The following is a 17,052-nucleotide window of genomic DNA, read 5'->3' on the forward strand; positions in this document are numbered from 1 at the left end:
GCATATAGTACCACACAGGACAAGCTTGGATACACCCAGCATATAGTACCACACAGGACAAGCTTGGATACACCCAGCATATAGTACCACACAGGACAATCTTGGATACACCCAGCATATAGTACCACACAGGACAAGCTTGGATACACCCAGCATATAGTATCACACAGGATAGGCTTGGATACACCCAGCATATAGTATCACACAGGGTAGGGTTGGATACACCCAGCATATAGTATCACACAGGGTAGGGTTGGATACACCCAGCATATAGTATCACACAGGATAGGCTTTGATACACCCAGCATATAGCATCACACAGGGTAGGGTTGGATACACCCAGCATATAGCATCACACAGGACAAGCTTGGATACACCCAGCATATAGTATCACACAGGGTAGGCTTGGATACACTGAGCAGATAGTATCACACAGGATAGGCTTGGATACACCCAGCATATAGCATCACACAGGACAAGCTTGGATACACCCAGCATATAGTATCACACAGGGTAGGCTTGGATACACCCAGCATATAGTATCACACAGGGTAGGCTTGGATACACCCAGCATATAGTATCACACAGGGTAGGCTTGTATACACCCAGCATATAGTATCACACAGGGTAGGGTTGGATACACCCAGCATATAGTATCACACAGGATAGGCTTGGATACAGTGTCAGAGCAGCGGTCTCTAATTTGCATAGACCCCGCCCCTTTGGTCCAGCTTCCAGGCTTTTCCCGCCAGAATCGGGTCTGTCAGTCAGCAGGCGCCCTGGTCACCTGCTGCTGATACTTCCAGCTATCTCTGAGTGTTATAGTATCTGTGAGGGATAACACCGGCAGCAGCTCAGAGAGGAAGCTGTGGGCAGCCCCCGCTATCTGCCGGCCTCTCTCATCTCCCAATGTCACCGTCAGGGACCTTTCAAACCAGCTTCCGGTTTCTCCTGTGACGCACTTCCTGTCTTCTCCTACTTCCTTCATCGCCATATTTGTTGTGGTAAAACGCCTGTACTTCCAGCCAACAGGATTACAACACAGACAGCGCGTCGTCTTTACCCGCCTTTATATTTGTTAACCGTTTACGCGTTCACCAGAGAAAGCGAGCTAATTTACTATACACACCGTGTATACAGCGCTTTAGGATTCAAGACTACAAATCCCAGCGTGCTTTGCGGTCCTGCGCAAGCGCACTCAGATTTTATTTTTGTGCCGCGCCCCTCCCTGCCGCAAAGGCCTGTGGGCCGGGTCAATGGTTGCTTAGCGGTGGTGCCGGCTAGTGGAGAGCAGTGGCCGCCCCCCTGTCTCCTGTCCCCTCCATTCATCGCCCGTCACAGGCCTGAGACATGGAGGCGCTCATCCCCGTGATCAACAAGCTGCAGGATGTCTTCAACACGGTGGGGGCTGACGTCATCCAGCTGCCGCAGATCGTGGTGGTGGGGACCCAGGTGAGAGCGGGGGCACCCGGTAACGGGCGAGACCAAGGGGGGGGGGGGAGTAATTGGGTGAGACCAAAGGGGAGATGATAGGGGGGGGGAGTTATTGGAAGAGTCCAAGGATGAGATGACAGGGGGCGTCAATTGGGGGGGATGATGGTATGGTCCATATTATGACATGGTGAATATATATATATATTATAACATAGGATTCAATGGGAGAATCAGTCACTTGACTGACAATTGACTACAGTGTCCCCAACCTGTGACTACAACTCCCATCATGCCTTATAGTGATGCTGTACTTGTCACTCACCAGACTACAACTCCCATCATGCCTTATGGCAAGGATGTGGAACCTTTGGCCCTTCTGCTGTTAAAAAACTACAATTCCCATCATGCCTGGACAGCCGAAGCTAAAGCTTCGGCTGTCCAGGCATGATGGGAATTGTAGTTTTTTAACAGCCGGAGGGCCAAAGGTTCCCCATCCCTGCCTTATAGTGACAGTGTAGTTCTGTCACTCACCAAACTACAACTCCCATCATGCCCTGGGTGTCCATCGGTGATAAAACTCCAGCTACATTGTGCTTTATAGAGCTGGTTTTGAAACTACGCCTCCCATCATACCCCGAGTGCCCAAAGCCATGTTCCCCATAGAGCTGTGACTCTACCATTTCTATAGTAGCCTTCCCTGAGAAATGGCTCTCTAAATTTGTTCCTAAACTACAACTCCTATCATGCCCTGGGTGCCCTAAAGCCCTGTGGCTCAGTGCTTCTGCTGCCGAATAACAATCCCCATCATGCCCTGGGTGCCCTATAGCTGTGGCTCTCTATTGATTCATGTAAAACTACAACTCCCATCATGCCTTGGTTGCGCTGACATAGGGTACCCAGAGCACGATGGGCATTGTAGTTTAATAGCTGTCTTGGAGAACATTGCTATTGGGCGCCCAGGGCTTGATGGGTATTGTAGTTTAATAACTGACGAAAAGCCACTGCTTGGAGAACATCTCTATTGAGTACCCAGAGCATGATGGGTATTGTAGTTTAATAACTGACGGCCACACTGGAGCATTATGGGTACATTGGCGTAGCTTCATAGTCAGTGTGCTGATCTGTGTAGACATGGAACATAATCCAAGGTGTCGTGTTTATAGGATATATATATATATATATATATATATATACGCATTGTATTATGGTATGTATATATGTGTGTGTGTGTGTGTGTGTGTGTGTGTGTGTGTGTGTATATATATATATATATATATATATATATATATATATAGAGAGAGAGAGAGAGCTCTCCTCCCATATGTATATAGTATAGCTGGTCACCGTTTGGTTTCATAGAATATTGCAAGGGTCTGATCACCTTTATCTTGTTTTCTGTCAATACCTGATTAATAATGGCCCCTGGGACTCCAATACTGAATAGTGATTCCATCCCCCATCCCCCAGCCCTCCCATCCCATTCATTTCAACCATCTGGGACTCAAATCATCCAGGTGATGTTTGAAATGCCCCCCCCCCCCCCCCCCATCCATCTATATTGAGATACTCCTTAAAGGGGACCTAATACCATAAAAATATTATCTAAGCTAACGCCATCATGTTATAGAACAGGAGGAGCTGAGAAGATTGATATATATTATATCTTTATGGGAAAAGATTCAGGATAACTTGTCATTTATTGTTTTGAAATCACAGCTTAAAGAGTCCAGGGGGAGGTGCTATCACTAAGTGACACTATATTTTCCCAGAAACATATATATCAGTCTAATCAGCTTCTCCCGCTGTATAACATAAGGCCTATAGCTTAAATTACATTGTCTTGGTGACCGGTTCACCTTAAAGGGGCTTGATGATAAGTGGAAGATTGATCAAACATGGTGTAAAGTGAAACTGGCTCAGTTGCCCCTAGCAACCAATCAGATTCCACCTTATATTTTCCAAAGAGTCTGTGAGGAATGAAAGGTGGAATCTGATTGGTTGCTAGGGGCGACTGAGCCAGTTTCACTTTACACCATGTTTGATCAATCTCCCTCATAGTTATCATATGTTATATCAGATGTTGAGAAACTACAACTCCCAGCATGCTGTCTAGGTTAGGCCTGTCACAGAAATAGGAGCAGTTGCCATAGCAACTCAATGGGATGAAATCGGGAACCTGATCGGTTGCAACTGCTGGGCCAATATGGCCACATGAAACGCGTATGCTGGGTTGTAATTGTGTCCCCATAGAAGAGAGTGGAACCACCATAGATATGAGCGGGCTTTAGGCAGCATGGTCGCCATGGTACTGCCCGAACCAGTGATAGATGCCTGCACTTCATCAGGTGCCCTGAGGGGGGCGATACTTGATGCAAACCTCAGAGGTTTGTAGTGCAGACCGGTGTTTACATAGTACGCATAGGAGGTTGGGGGTCTGTTTGACAGCGTGTGACCCCTATGATGGTTTTAGGTCAGGGTCAGGCCAGGACATCACATGACAGAGACCATGCTGGGCACTAGACTAGACAAGACTGCAGCCATAGGAGGATGGACATGTCAGACCTGGTATATATGAGAAGCCCACCCTGTTCTGACTAATTGCAGGAATCCTTAAAGGGATTTCTTGTGATCATAAAGGGACTGTATCCCCTTTAAGTTTCTCTCCCGCACAACTAAAGTCCCTGTGGACTGCTATATTACAGTTATGGGACCGCTATATATCTGCTGTTCTGTGATCGGTAGATGAGGAGCGGTGACGTGACACGTTTTGTGAGCGGCCGTTCCTCATGGCATCCGGAGCTCCTGACCCTCACAAGGTTACTGCCGGCCGCCGTGTCACTAATAGAGTGGACTTATTAATAGATTAGTAATGGAGTCTGTGGATATGACTGTATATCGCTCATCTATCTCTCTCTATGATAGAATATGTCAGGGCTTCGAGGGATTTTCTGTGATTGACAATCCCTCACCTCTCAGTAATGTCCTATATGTTGACGAGGACTGTGCGCCTCTAAATTTAGTCCCTTCAAGGGGGCTCTTAAAGTGGGGAATAGCTAGCTTGTCGTGGTAGTCAAACCCTAGTGATCGTCAGATAGAATTTTCTATAATCTCCCCCTCCTCCTTCGCAGCATTGCATTGTGTGACATCACTCACCTGCCCGCCATTGTTCTTCTGTCACTGGGTCAGAGGTTGCCCGCCACATGTATTGTCAGAGCCGCCCAAAGCTGTATACAGGCCTGGTATTCACTCCTATACATTGTTATTACACTCGGATTAACTCTATGTGAACGAGGACTAAAGCTGGTTTGTCACAGTTGTTCCTCGTGTCTTCTATTAGCAAAGTTCACGAGCAGCTGCACAATTTTTTTTCTTCTGATCTTTTGTTACAGTGTTATGATCTGGAGTTCACGCTGTTTAGCTAGACTCGATACGATTGTAGCAAACCCTCAGCTGTGAAAAGCATCAAAGTGTTACTGTCAAAAGTTTTCATTAGTCAAGGTCTCGGTGCTGAGACCCCATCATGTTCACTAGATATAGACAAGGTGTGGGTGAAACTACTGTAAGGCCACATTTAGATCTGCTAAAGAAAATTAGTATAATGCTGTTTTATCTGGTAAGATATATTTATTTTGTCTGGTAAGGTATATTTATGCAGCAGGTTTTTAGCTCTTTATCAGAAAAATGAAACTGCGACTGCTATACAGAGACACCATGTGAGGATTTGATATCTTCTTCTCCAGCGTTCCCTGGTGACTCATACTGTTGTATTCTTATGGGAGCCATATCCAGCCTCATTGTACTAAGTGTCTTGTTTTTTCTCTACAGAGCAGTGGAAAAAGCTCTGTCCTAGAAAGCTTAGTTGGCCGGGATCTGCTCCCTCGAGGGACAGGGATAGTGACAAGAAGACCCCTGATCCTACAGCTGGTTCACGTATCCTCCGACGATCGGCGCAAAACCTCCGGAGAGGAAAATGGTAATAAATGTTTATCTGTTACACGTGATCGTTAGGATCTAATGAACAGTGCCACACCTGTCCTCAGGGCATGTGTGGTATTACAACTTGGCAAACCAAGGAAATGAGTTATATACCATAACAAGCTTATGGGGGGTCCTGCTGATCACAAGATCAGGGGAGGTATGCACTCCATTGATTCCAGGGCCGTTCTTATGATTTCCAGTGGTTAGATTCCTACCCTCAACCCCCTTTCCTATAGATAAGGGGGTAACTTATTTAGCTGGGAATACCACTTCAAATGGCTTATTCAGGATTAGAAAAAGCACAGCTACTTTCTTACAAAAACAGCCTCACCCCTGTCTTCAGGTTGCGTGTGGTATTACAACTTGGCTCCATTCACTTAAGTGGAGCTGAGATGCAAAACCTGCACCCAAACTGAGGACAGGAGTGGCGCTGTTTCTGGAAGAAAGCGGCCATATTTTTCTAAGCCTGGTCGACCCCTTTATCAGTATCAGCCACACAAGCGTCTATCTGACGGCCCTCTATAGTGTAGTCTGTCTCGATCTCGACACCATGATGAACCAAAGGGACGTTGGCCACGTCAGTGATGGATCCCAGCGTCAGGATTTAATGTTTTTGTTCCATTAGTAATGGATTGGAGAGTTATAAATGCATCAGCCTGGGGTTAAAGTTGCAGGAAGACGCTTCTTTTTTTTTTTTTTCCAGTAAAAGCTTCTTTGTGGTCTGCATGGAAAATCATCATTCAGTAATGGAGGGCTGCTAATTCAGTATGGTGTCACGTGAGGAGCAGGCCTGTGCCAGGACACAGATGTCTATGGACGCGGAGGGGGTCTCGCTGTTCACAGCTGACCCCATTCCTATTAGGGCCCTATTCCACTGGACGATTATCGTTCAGATTATCGTTAAATCGTTCGAATCTAAACGATAATCGTTCGGTTGAAATGCAGTTAAGGATTAACGACCGAGCGAGAAATCGTTGATCGCTTTATAAGACCTGGACCTATTTTTATCGTTGCTCGTTCGCAAAACGTTCACATTGAATAAGACATCGTTCGGTCATTTGCAATAGATACGAAAGCAATAGCGAAGAAATAGCGAAGAAAAAACGATCGCACTTACGATCATAAGTAACGATTATCGTTCCATGGAAATGAGTGAGCGTTTTTAGGTCTTTCGCAATAGCTGTCGTTAATCGGTAACGATAATGCAAACGATAATCGTCCAGTGGAATAGGGCCCTTAGAGACTAGGGGTAAATATAGGGGAGGCAACTGGATCAGAATAGTAATAAAACATTACTGAGGAAAGAGTATGTCCCGGTGCATCATGGGAATCGTCTGTGTCCTCCTGTTCAATGCCGACATGTGTTAGTGTGTTTATAGATCGGATGTGATGACATGGACATGGTCGTGGCCTATTACTTCACGTTACAGTAACGTTTCTTTAATCCGGCATCTGATAAACCAGAAGAGCAAAGATCTTCAATATAATGGAGGCCGATCTGTTGCCCATAGCAACCGATCACAGCAATTCTTTCAGAGTATGAAGTAAAAGCTGCGTCGGTATTGGTTGCTATGGGCAACAACAATTAATATTCTTAATTTTTTTGTTTTTGTTTAGGGGCCGTATGTCTCAAAACTGCAATGGTTGCCCATAGCAACCAATCAGAGAGTAGCTTTCATTTCTGAAGCAGTTCTGGTAAAGTGAAAGCCGAGCGCTGATTGGTTGCTGTGAGCAGCAGGGACAGGTTCGCTTGTTTCAGTAAGGACCGTTTCCCTTAGCAACCAATCAGCAGTCACCTTGGATGAGAGAAAAACCATATAGTTGCCCATAGCAACCAATCGCAGCGCTGCTTTCATTTTACCAAATGCAGTTTAAAAATGAAATCTGGTTGCTATGGGCAACAGTAGATACATGAGGCCCATAATAAAACCGTCTAAACATAAAAATGGTAATGGCAACCAATCACTACTTTCGTAAAATGAAAGCTGAGTGCTGATTGGTTGCTATGGGCAACTATATAGTTTTTTTTTTTTTTGTTTTTTTTCTTATCTACTTTTTTCGCTCCATAATCCGGCACATATCGGGGCCAGTCAATGCCGGATTAGTAAATACATTGGGGAAAATTTATCAAACATGGTGTAAAGTGAAACTGGCTCAGTTGCCCCTAGCAACCAATCAGATTCCACCTTTCATTCCTCACAGACTCTTTGGAAAATGAAAGGTGGAATCTGATTGGTTGCTAGGGGCAACTGAGCCAGTTTCACTTTACACCATGTTTGATAAATCTCCCCCATTGACTTGAAACAGATGGGTCATACAATGTTTAATACAACTGGCGGCCATATTGGTGGCATGTAAGCGGTTGGATAATCTGCTGGATGTGAACAGAGCCCTGTGCGGTAGCCGGGCCACTAACAATTGTCTCTGCCTCTCTTGTCTTCTTTTTACACGTCTCCCTATTGATTCCAGACCTGGACGCCTGGAAAAATCCAAGACAGTTATCCAAAGGTTTCCAGTTTCCTCCTCCTCCTCCTCCTCCTTCCTGCATGAGCTGTAGATGTCTCCACGGCGCCCCCTATAGATCACTGGCTGTATCAGCACCTCCTTCCTCATTGCTATGGCGCAGCGTTCTATCACTTTTATTTGCTTATTTTATCTCCTTTTTTTTTTTTTTTTTTTTTATGTCACGTCTTTAATATCCTATTAAGCTGTTTCCAGGCCTGGCCTCCATTCTTCCGAGTGATATATATATATATATATATATATATATATATATATATATATATATGCACAGCTCAGAGGAACAACTATTAAATGGCTGTATAGGATTTTAATGACTTGAAAGACGCAGGTGACACATATACATGGGCCGCAAAATATATTTAAAGCAAGGATGGGGAACCTTCCGCCCTCCAGCTGTTGCAAAACTACAATTCCCATCATGCTTCGCTTTGGCTGTCCAGGCATGATGGGAATTATAGTTTTGCAACAGCTGGAGGGTGGAAGGTTCCCCATCCCTGATTTAAAGGGACGTTCTTATTTCATCTTGGTGGTACAGTTGCCGAGGTAACCATAGGACACCCGTGCCCCTCTTACAGGGCTTCACTTCGTCACCGTAGGCCTTGGGCTTCACACGCCTCAGTAACTGTGCCAGCCATGTCTCTTGCCATCATGTTAAACTTTGGGCAGGAGAGGAGATAAAATGAAAGCTGTCCCTTTAAGTGTGGGGGAGGGGTGGGGCCGCTCTCATTTCGAAGCCTCTCTGTACGGCCGCGTTCACACGAGCGTATCGATAGATGCCTGAAATACGGATGTATCATAGCTTAAATGGCTTTAGTGTTAATAAAGGGCCGTCTTTAGGCAGAAAATTCACAACGCATCCGCAGTCATTCTGATTCAATAGGCATCCCTTCTGGAAGCATCTGATTTTTAAAGGGGTTTTAGAAAAAGAGAAACAGCACCTCTCCTGTCCTCACTTCATGTTTAGTATTGCATTTCAGTCCCATTGAAGTGAACGTAGGTGAATTGTAATACCACACACAACCTGAGGACAGGGGTGGCGCTGTTTTTGCGCAAAAGTAGCTGTGCCAGATAACCCCTTCAGATAATACATCCATAAAATAGCCCCTTATCTGCGTATTACAGTCCTTAAAGGAATACAGAGGCAAGATACGCTCGTGTGACAGCGGCCGCTATCTGGCACGCTGGGAGTTGTATCAGACGCTACTTTTTGCATGGGTGGTTTTCGTGTAGTAGACGTGACTTGTGTTCTGCTTTTTACTGGTATTGATGTCATTGTGTGCCGGGGTGGCAGGGTCAGAAGTGGCCGCTGCAATTTTTACTTCTGCTTCCTGTTTCCTGCTGAACTAGCTTGTATATTAAAAATAAAAATGAAAGTACAATACTCACAATAGAATAGATGCAAAGTTTCATGGTGGAGCCTTTTGGGTCGTCCTCGTCCCTTAATAAAGTGTAGTTTTTACATTACATACTCCATATACTTCAATACAGTCCATAGGCTTTTAGATATAGTGCGCCTCCTGCTGGACAATTCATTGGAATTACACCTGATTCGTGACGTCACGGTTTTTGAGAGAATTTGAAGTCCCCATGATCTACTAAATTAAGGGAAATAGCCCCATATGTGCATTTCCCATAATTAATGTACATTAGGAATTTGTTTAACTTTCTAAAAGTAATAACATATAAAAAAAAATACTTTTGGCTGAACTTCTCCTTTAAAGTGACACTGTCACCCCCTTTGTGCATTCTGACTTCTCTACACAGGTGTAAAGGGTAAATTTAGCGTTTTTCATACCTTATTTCATATCATACGTCTGCTTGTTCAAGTAAAAAGTGTCCTTTTATCAACTGCAGATTGTATTAAGTGGGCGTGGCATCGCGGCATTAGCGCCACTTAGCCCCGCCCACAACAGCACCGTTAGTCCCTAGGTCTAGACCTTTCGGCCAGCCTGTTCCAATGGCCGACGAGGGGGCGGGACCAACGTTGGAGTTGTGGGCGGGGCTGCAGTTGATAAAAGATGACTTTTTACTTTAACAAGCACCATGACGTATGATATAAAATAAGGTATGAAAACTGTTACATTTACCCTCTACACCTGTGTAGAGATGTCAGAATGCACAAAGGAGGTGACAGTGTCACTTTAAATGCAAACACAGGCACATCAGAATATAATACACATGATACCTGCACAGTTATAAAATCATGTTTTTCTTCTAAGCTCAAGAGTCATAGAGGCGGTGCTTAGTTGCAGCATGCATGGGTCTTCCCTCCCCCATCTCTGTGTCTGGCTTCCAGCTCCAAGCCCTGTATGCTGATCATTCGCAGTAGAGAGGAGTGGGGAAGATGGTGTGCATATTGCTGCTCAACAAGTTGAAGGGTCATAGAGGCAGGGCTAAGCTCCAGTATACGGCCCTCCTCCTTCCCCCATACTTCTCTGCCTTAATTGATTGACAATAAGGCTCACAGTGCTAGAAGCCAAGCAGAGAGGTGGGGGAGGAGGTATGCATTCTGTAGCTCAGCCCAGCCTCTATGACACTTGAGCTTAGAAGGATAAACATGATTTTATAACTTCAGCTCTCCAGCTCTGAGCATCATATACAGCTGACAAACTCCCGTTAAATTGTTAGGAATCCCGTCTAGTAGGGAATGATGAAAATCGGATAGACAACCAATATGGCCTTAAAAATCAGGGTGAGTCGCCCCAAGTGGTGGACTTGTGTAACAACCGGTAACCTCTGGCCTGATGACTATGCGCACAGGACTGATCCCAGTATTATATAGGATTTATGAGGACATTGTGTACTTCTGAGCCGGCTGCTGTCTACTCTCTCGGTGTCTTGCACCCTGTTTACATCACACAGTAGACTCGCTGCACACATGAGTAATAGTTTGTTTTCTGAGGACTCTGATAAAGTCCACGCAAACAGTAATAAGCCATCATGCGCCTCACTGCTCCGAGCGTTAGTGAGTTTTCTTATTTCCAGTTTACGTACTGGGTTTTGACTGTAAAGATGTAGCCGAGCTGTTTTTTTTCCTCTTAGAGTATCTGTTGTATTGGTACGGCTCAGTGCTGCCCTCTACTGGAAACAAAATTTAAGCCTAACTAGCCACATCCACAAAGGGTGTCTCCAAGGACAACGTGTTCTTAATGTAGGTTAGGGGCTTGTTAAATAAAAAAAAAAAAAAAATGGCTATACTCACCTTCCCTGATCTCCCACTCGTGACGCCTCCCAGTCATCGCTTCTTACTGGTTCCCTTGACACATTATCACCACAATTGGTACTCTGAGGTGGGTTATGCTGTGGCAAATGATTGTCTTAGTGGGCAATACCTGCTGAGATAATGCAGGGACTGGGGGATGTTAGACCGGGAGCTGGGGTGGGGGTAGGTGAGTATAGCTGCTTTTGTATAGTTAACGTGCCAACAGCAAAATATAAAAGAATCCTGCTCCCAGACAACCCCTTTAAGATTGCACTATCTCTCCTAGTTAGAAGGGCCTCCCAATAAGACAGGGGTGGGGTACCTTCAGCCCTCCAGCTGTTGCAAAACTACAATTCCCATCATGCCTGGACAGCCAAAGCGAAGCTTTGGCTGTCCAGGCATGATGGGAATTGTAGTTTAGCAACACCTGGAGGGCCGAAGGTTCCCCATTCCTACAAGAAGATGTTGATCACAGTGATCGGCTCTAAACTAGTGTTTAGTTTCCCTGCAGTGCCACCGCAGGAGAGATGAAGTATTACACATGAATACACCTACTTCATATAGTCACTATCCAATCTTGAATTACTCTCTATTAAGGTATTTTATAGGATTCCTAATTCAGACAGCCTCTTTAACATATCGCGGAGCTGTTCAGTCTCCTGTTTGTATACTGACTAATGGATCATTGGTTTAAAAGGCTCATTGCAAAACTGCAGGAGGGTGTAAGGTCAGGCAGTAGTATCCAGTGCTGGGGTGACCTCTAAATCCCTGATCTCGATGAGGACTGTATAGAGTCTCGGCACACAGATATTCCTCGTGGCCTTTTACAGTCTCGCTCCGTGTGCATGTGACTCCGTAGGGAGAAGACGCCTGTGGGTTCTGGAATGGAAATCGTGACTCACTGTTCTCCCGGCATAAATAATTCTGCATACGATGTGCCTGGAATATCTTATAATGTGGAGCTCAGGCCGATGACTATTCTTGATAGTGTACTTACTTGCTGGTGTAATAGTGGCCCATCCTGGACACCGTACTATAGGCCATCCTGATCACATGGGGTATGACTCCCAACACCGCCAGACACAGCGCCGTGCTCTTGACAGTGGCTGTTCCCGGTATTACAGAAAGTTGTATAACTTCAAGGGCAGTTTGTTTTACCCTTTGTGTTTTATTTTTTTGTTCCAGGGGTGGATGCTGAGGAATGGGGCAAATTTCTTCACACAAAGAACAAGGTAGGATTTTTTTTTTTTTAATTGTAATTAACCCCTTTAATAAGCATACAAAAACATAGCTGCTTCCTTCTAAAAACAGCGCCACCCCTCTCTCCTCAGGTTGTGTATGGTATCGCAACTTGGCTCCATTCACTTTAATTGAACTGAGCTGCAATACTGCTTCCAAACTGAGAACAATAGTGGCGCTGTTTGTGGAAGAAAGCAACCATGGATAAATGCTTTAAGCCTGTAGGGCAGTGACAGTACGGCTATTAATCTACTGGACAAACAGTAGATGACGTGTTTTAAGGGGTTATTCCCATCTTAAGACATGTCCGCAAGATATGCTATAGATGTCCGATTAGATGATAACCCACCTCTGAGACCTGCATCTACCACTAGGAAATCACACCTGATCAGGTTTTATTGTGATCATTATAAAATCAATGGTTTGTTCTACACCATTGCCACAGAAGCAAATGGGGGGGGGGCATTTGCAGATCCCACCTTAGCCCCCCCCCCCCCCCATATTCTGTATAAATATGTGAGATGAAAATACCCCTTTAAGCATAGTTCCTCCCCCTCAGACATTTTCTTTATAGAAATTTTAAGTTATTAGTAGTTTCTTGGCAACAGACTACAAAGTTTCAGCTTTGTAGTCTGTTGCTAAGGTGTAACTGTCTTCATTGTATCACAAGACAGAGCTTCTTGTTCCTGCCCTGTTGCTTTTTTTTCCGTCTGTGTTGATGCTCTATTGTAAAAAATACATTGATATTTCATTATTTTTCCCCCCAGATTTACACAGATTTTGATGAAATTCGTCAAGAAATCGAGAATGAAACAGAAAGGATTTCCGGCAATAATAAAGTAAGTGTGACAGTGTGATTGGGGACTTACAAGCGAGTTTAATCCTAAGTATTGTCTTGAGAGTTCTTTATAGGGTATCCACAGAAAAAGCCACATGTGTATCGTTTTAATTTCTCCAGCTGCTGCAAAACTACAACTACAGCCTTTGGAGAGTTGTAGTTTTGCAGCAGCTGAAGGACCACAAGTTAAGGATCACTACCTTTTAAAGGGGTTGTTCACCAAAACAAAACAAAAAATCGTTCAAATCAACTGTTGCCAGAAAGTGCCAGATATTTGTAATTTACTTATATTAAAAAATCTCCAGTCTTCCAGTACTTATCAGCTGCTGAATGTCTTGCAGGAAGTGGTGTATTCTTTCCAGTCTGACACAGTGCTCTCTGCTGCCACCTCTGTCCATGTCAGGAACTGGCCAGAGCAGTAGCAAATCCCCATAGGAAACCTCACCTGCTCTCTAGTTTAAAAAAAAATACCACTTCCTGTAGAACATACAGCAGCTGATAAGTACTGGAGGACTTGCGATTTTTTAATAGAAGCAAGTTACAAATCCCTGGCACCAGTTGATTTGAAAGAAAAATACATTTTGGGTGAACTCCCCCTTTTAAAATGAAGCAGCCACTTAGTGTCGATTAAAAAAAAATCTCCTCCTCCTGGTTTGCGTATACAGCTCCTATGCAGACCTATGAGTCTTTGCGGTTACAGATTAGAAATAAACATTTATGGTTACTCCACTAGTGCCCCTTCTTCTTGATACTGTACAAACAGGAAGAAGGAAGTAAAACGTCACTATAACATCTGACTACACTATGTTTTGTTTGTAGTCTGTTACCATGGAGACACAGCTCTACATAAGAGCAGAATATTTGTAAATAAATTAACTTAATTTTTGTATCATAGTAAGGGGGGATAAGAAAGTTGACTTCCCCTTTAATTTACTAATCAGAAGCAGCCGCTAATGAAGGGGCCATACTGCGGGCACGTCCTGTTCCCGATCCTCCGGAGACGGCGCGTACTGCGGCACTTCTGTTGTGTCTACATTACTAGCTGCCTGCAGTCATTATGGAGGATTATCCCTTGGAGAGGAGCCTAATTCATCCTGTAAATTTTTCATGTGTCCTCATTGCACCTCCATGATTTCCCAGCATATGGAGCAGCAGCGTCCCCGGCTTCCTGCTCTGCTGCCATCCTAATGTAATTTGGCGCGGCGGACAACTCATCTGCTATGGTTTTCTTCAAGGAAATGTGATTTTTCTTTAAAAAAAAAATAATAATAAATTTACTTTTATCATTTACTTCATATGCGTTTTGCTTCTGATTTGAGATGAGAAAATTATTAAAGTGTCACTGTCGTTTTTTTTTTTTAATTATTATTTTTGCAGAAATCAATAGTCCAGACGATTTTAAGAAACTTTGTAATTGGGTTTATTAGGCAAATCTGCCATTATCTGCATTCAAAAAAGACTTTCCCCAGCCCCCCCCCCCCCTCCTCTCTCTCATCCACTGCTCATTATCAGGAAATCTCAAATATTTTACATCATTCGGGCCCTGTGTAACCTATGGAGAGGGGAGGAGGGAGATGAGTCGGAGAGCAGAGAACAAAGGATTATACAGCGGGACCTGTGTGAAAGCCGGTAATCAGAGGTCAGAGAGGTCAGTGCTGATGTAGCTGTAAATTAACTCTTTGTTGTCCTGTTTTGGTGCCTCATCTCCCTCCACCCCTCCCCTCTCCATAGAGAACAATGAAGACAGGGGGGATGGCTTCAAACTGCTTTTTCATGATAAAAATGAATCTTTCAGCTAATAAACCCAATTAAAAAGTTTCTTAAAATCGCCTGGACTATTGATTTCTGCAAAAAAAAAAAAAAAAAATTTGTAAACGACAGTGACACTTCTTCTCTGCTTCTTTTTTGGGGAATAAAAGCGCCACCCTTGTCCTCAGGTTGGGTGTGGTATTGCAGCTCCATTCCATTTGAAGTGAATGGAGCTGACATGTAATACCACACACAACCTGAGGACAGAGGTGGTGCTGTTTTTGTATTAAAGTAGCTATGTTTGGTCTAATCCTAAATAACCCCTTTAAGGAAAACTTCTGACAGATGGTTTGATTAGATTGGGTGAGGTTAATGTGATTGGGCCATGGGCCATCTGACTCCTGTGTCCTTCATTCCAGGGTATTAGTCCGGAACCCATCCACTTGAAGATTTTCTCTCCCAACGTGGTGAACCTGACGCTGGTGGATTTACCGGGGATGACAAAGGTAAGGAGGACATGACAGACGTTGGTCCTCACACAATGAACGGACGTGTATAAGCCGTATGGATATATTTGCTTTTCCACCTAATAAGGTACCAGTAGGCGACCAGCCCAAAGACATAGAAATTCAGATCAGGGAGCTCATCCTGCGGTATATCAGTAACCCCAATTCCATCATCCTGGCTGTCACCGCCGCCAACACAGACATGGCCACATCCGAGGCGCTAAAGATCGCCCGGGAGAGTGATCCTGATGGTGAGTAATGGGGGCCCGTCCTCTATTTCTATATATGTATACACTGTTAGGGCATATTGATATCATGTAGTGAAGGTCTGATATCCATGTAGTACTGCATTTGTCCAGCAGTGGCCGCTGCAGCAGGAGGATTGCACAGCTATTAAACTTGTTGGGATGCCATTTACTAGCGCTTAGAAGTAGGTTATCGTCTCTGACTTTCTTAAATTTTGCGTCTGGCAGGACGGAGAACGCTCGCAGTCATCACCAAGCTGGATCTTATGGATGCCGGTACAGATGCAATGGACGTTCTACTGGGGAGGGTCATTCCTGTGAAGCTGGGCATCATTGGAGTGGTCAACAGGTAAGTACACTTCTCTGTCAGCCCAATGGGATACCATTATAGTGGTAAGAGGTACTATTTTCTGTAAGAGCGTACATACTGGTAGCCTGCACTGCATAATGTTGATAAATCATAAACTTGAATGCAGTGAGCTCCCTCTAGTGGCGACTGTAGGTGGTGAGAAAATTGCATGTTTTGATTTTACAGACGTTGATTTTACAGATGCACTTTAACCTTTTTTTTTTGTTTGTTTGTTTTATAGGAGTCAGTTAGATATTAATAACAAGAAGAGTGTGGCCGACTCTATCCGGGATGAGTACGCCTTTCTACAGAAGAAATACCCATCTCTAGCCAATAGGAATGGAACCAAGTACCTGGCCCGGACACTGAACAGGTAAGACTTGAGGTGCGGACCGGAGTATGTGCTGGTAGTGATCCTCAAATGATCAGTATAAACGGGGATTTGTAATTTACTTCCAGTACATATCAGCTGCTGTATGTCCTGCATGAAGTGGTACTCTTTCCAGTCTGGAGAGCTGGAGATTGGGGATTTGCTACCGATCTAGACAGTTCCTGACATGGACAGAGGTAGCAGCAGAGAGCACTGTGTCAGACTGAAGAGAATACACCACTTCCTGCAAGGACATACAGCAGCTGATAAGTACTGGAAGACTGGAGAGTTTTTTTTTTGTTTTTTTTTAAAGAAGTGAATTACTAATCTCTGGCACCAGTTGATTTGAACAACACAGGATTCCTGTGTTGTTCCTGTCTAGGGTGCCACACTATATACCCACATTTATTGGTTGGTGTCATGGGATGTACATGTGACTCTCCTGCCTGTTCCAGCACATTCCACACTGTGTATTTTATGAGTCATTTTTATGCTGTGATTATAATTGTGGCTTTATAAGCTTTTTTTTATTTTTATTTGTTCCTATTTTTGTAAGTTTCGTTCTGGGAATTTCTGGGGATTATTAATGTAGCGCAGGCTCCTTGTTATAGCTGTTAGT

At 44.2% G+C, this 17,052-nt stretch overlaps 1 protein-coding gene across 1 annotated transcript in view; it reads left to right on the forward strand.

Moving 5' to 3' along the window:
* Window positions 1–992: 992 nt before the first annotated feature.
* Window positions 993–17,052, forward strand: part of DNM1L (dynamin 1 like) — a 28,532-nt gene continuing 12,472 nt past the window's right edge. Inside the window, 9 exon segments of the mRNA XM_069967798.1 lie at window positions 993–1,452; window positions 5,260–5,407; window positions 7,882–7,920; window positions 12,323–12,369; window positions 13,144–13,215; window positions 15,383–15,469; window positions 15,558–15,720; window positions 15,943–16,063; window positions 16,305–16,436. Of these exon segments, the coding sequence (XP_069823899.1) occupies window positions 1,351–1,452; window positions 5,260–5,407; window positions 7,882–7,920; window positions 12,323–12,369; window positions 13,144–13,215; window positions 15,383–15,469; window positions 15,558–15,720; window positions 15,943–16,063; window positions 16,305–16,436 (911 nt within the window). The 5' untranslated portion in view covers window positions 993–1,350.

Source organism: Dendropsophus ebraccatus, chromosome 1 (genome assembly GCF_027789765.1).
Source record: "Dendropsophus ebraccatus isolate aDenEbr1 chromosome 1, aDenEbr1.pat, whole genome shotgun sequence".
Taxonomy (NCBI): Eukaryota; Metazoa; Chordata; class Amphibia; order Anura; family Hylidae; genus Dendropsophus; species Dendropsophus ebraccatus.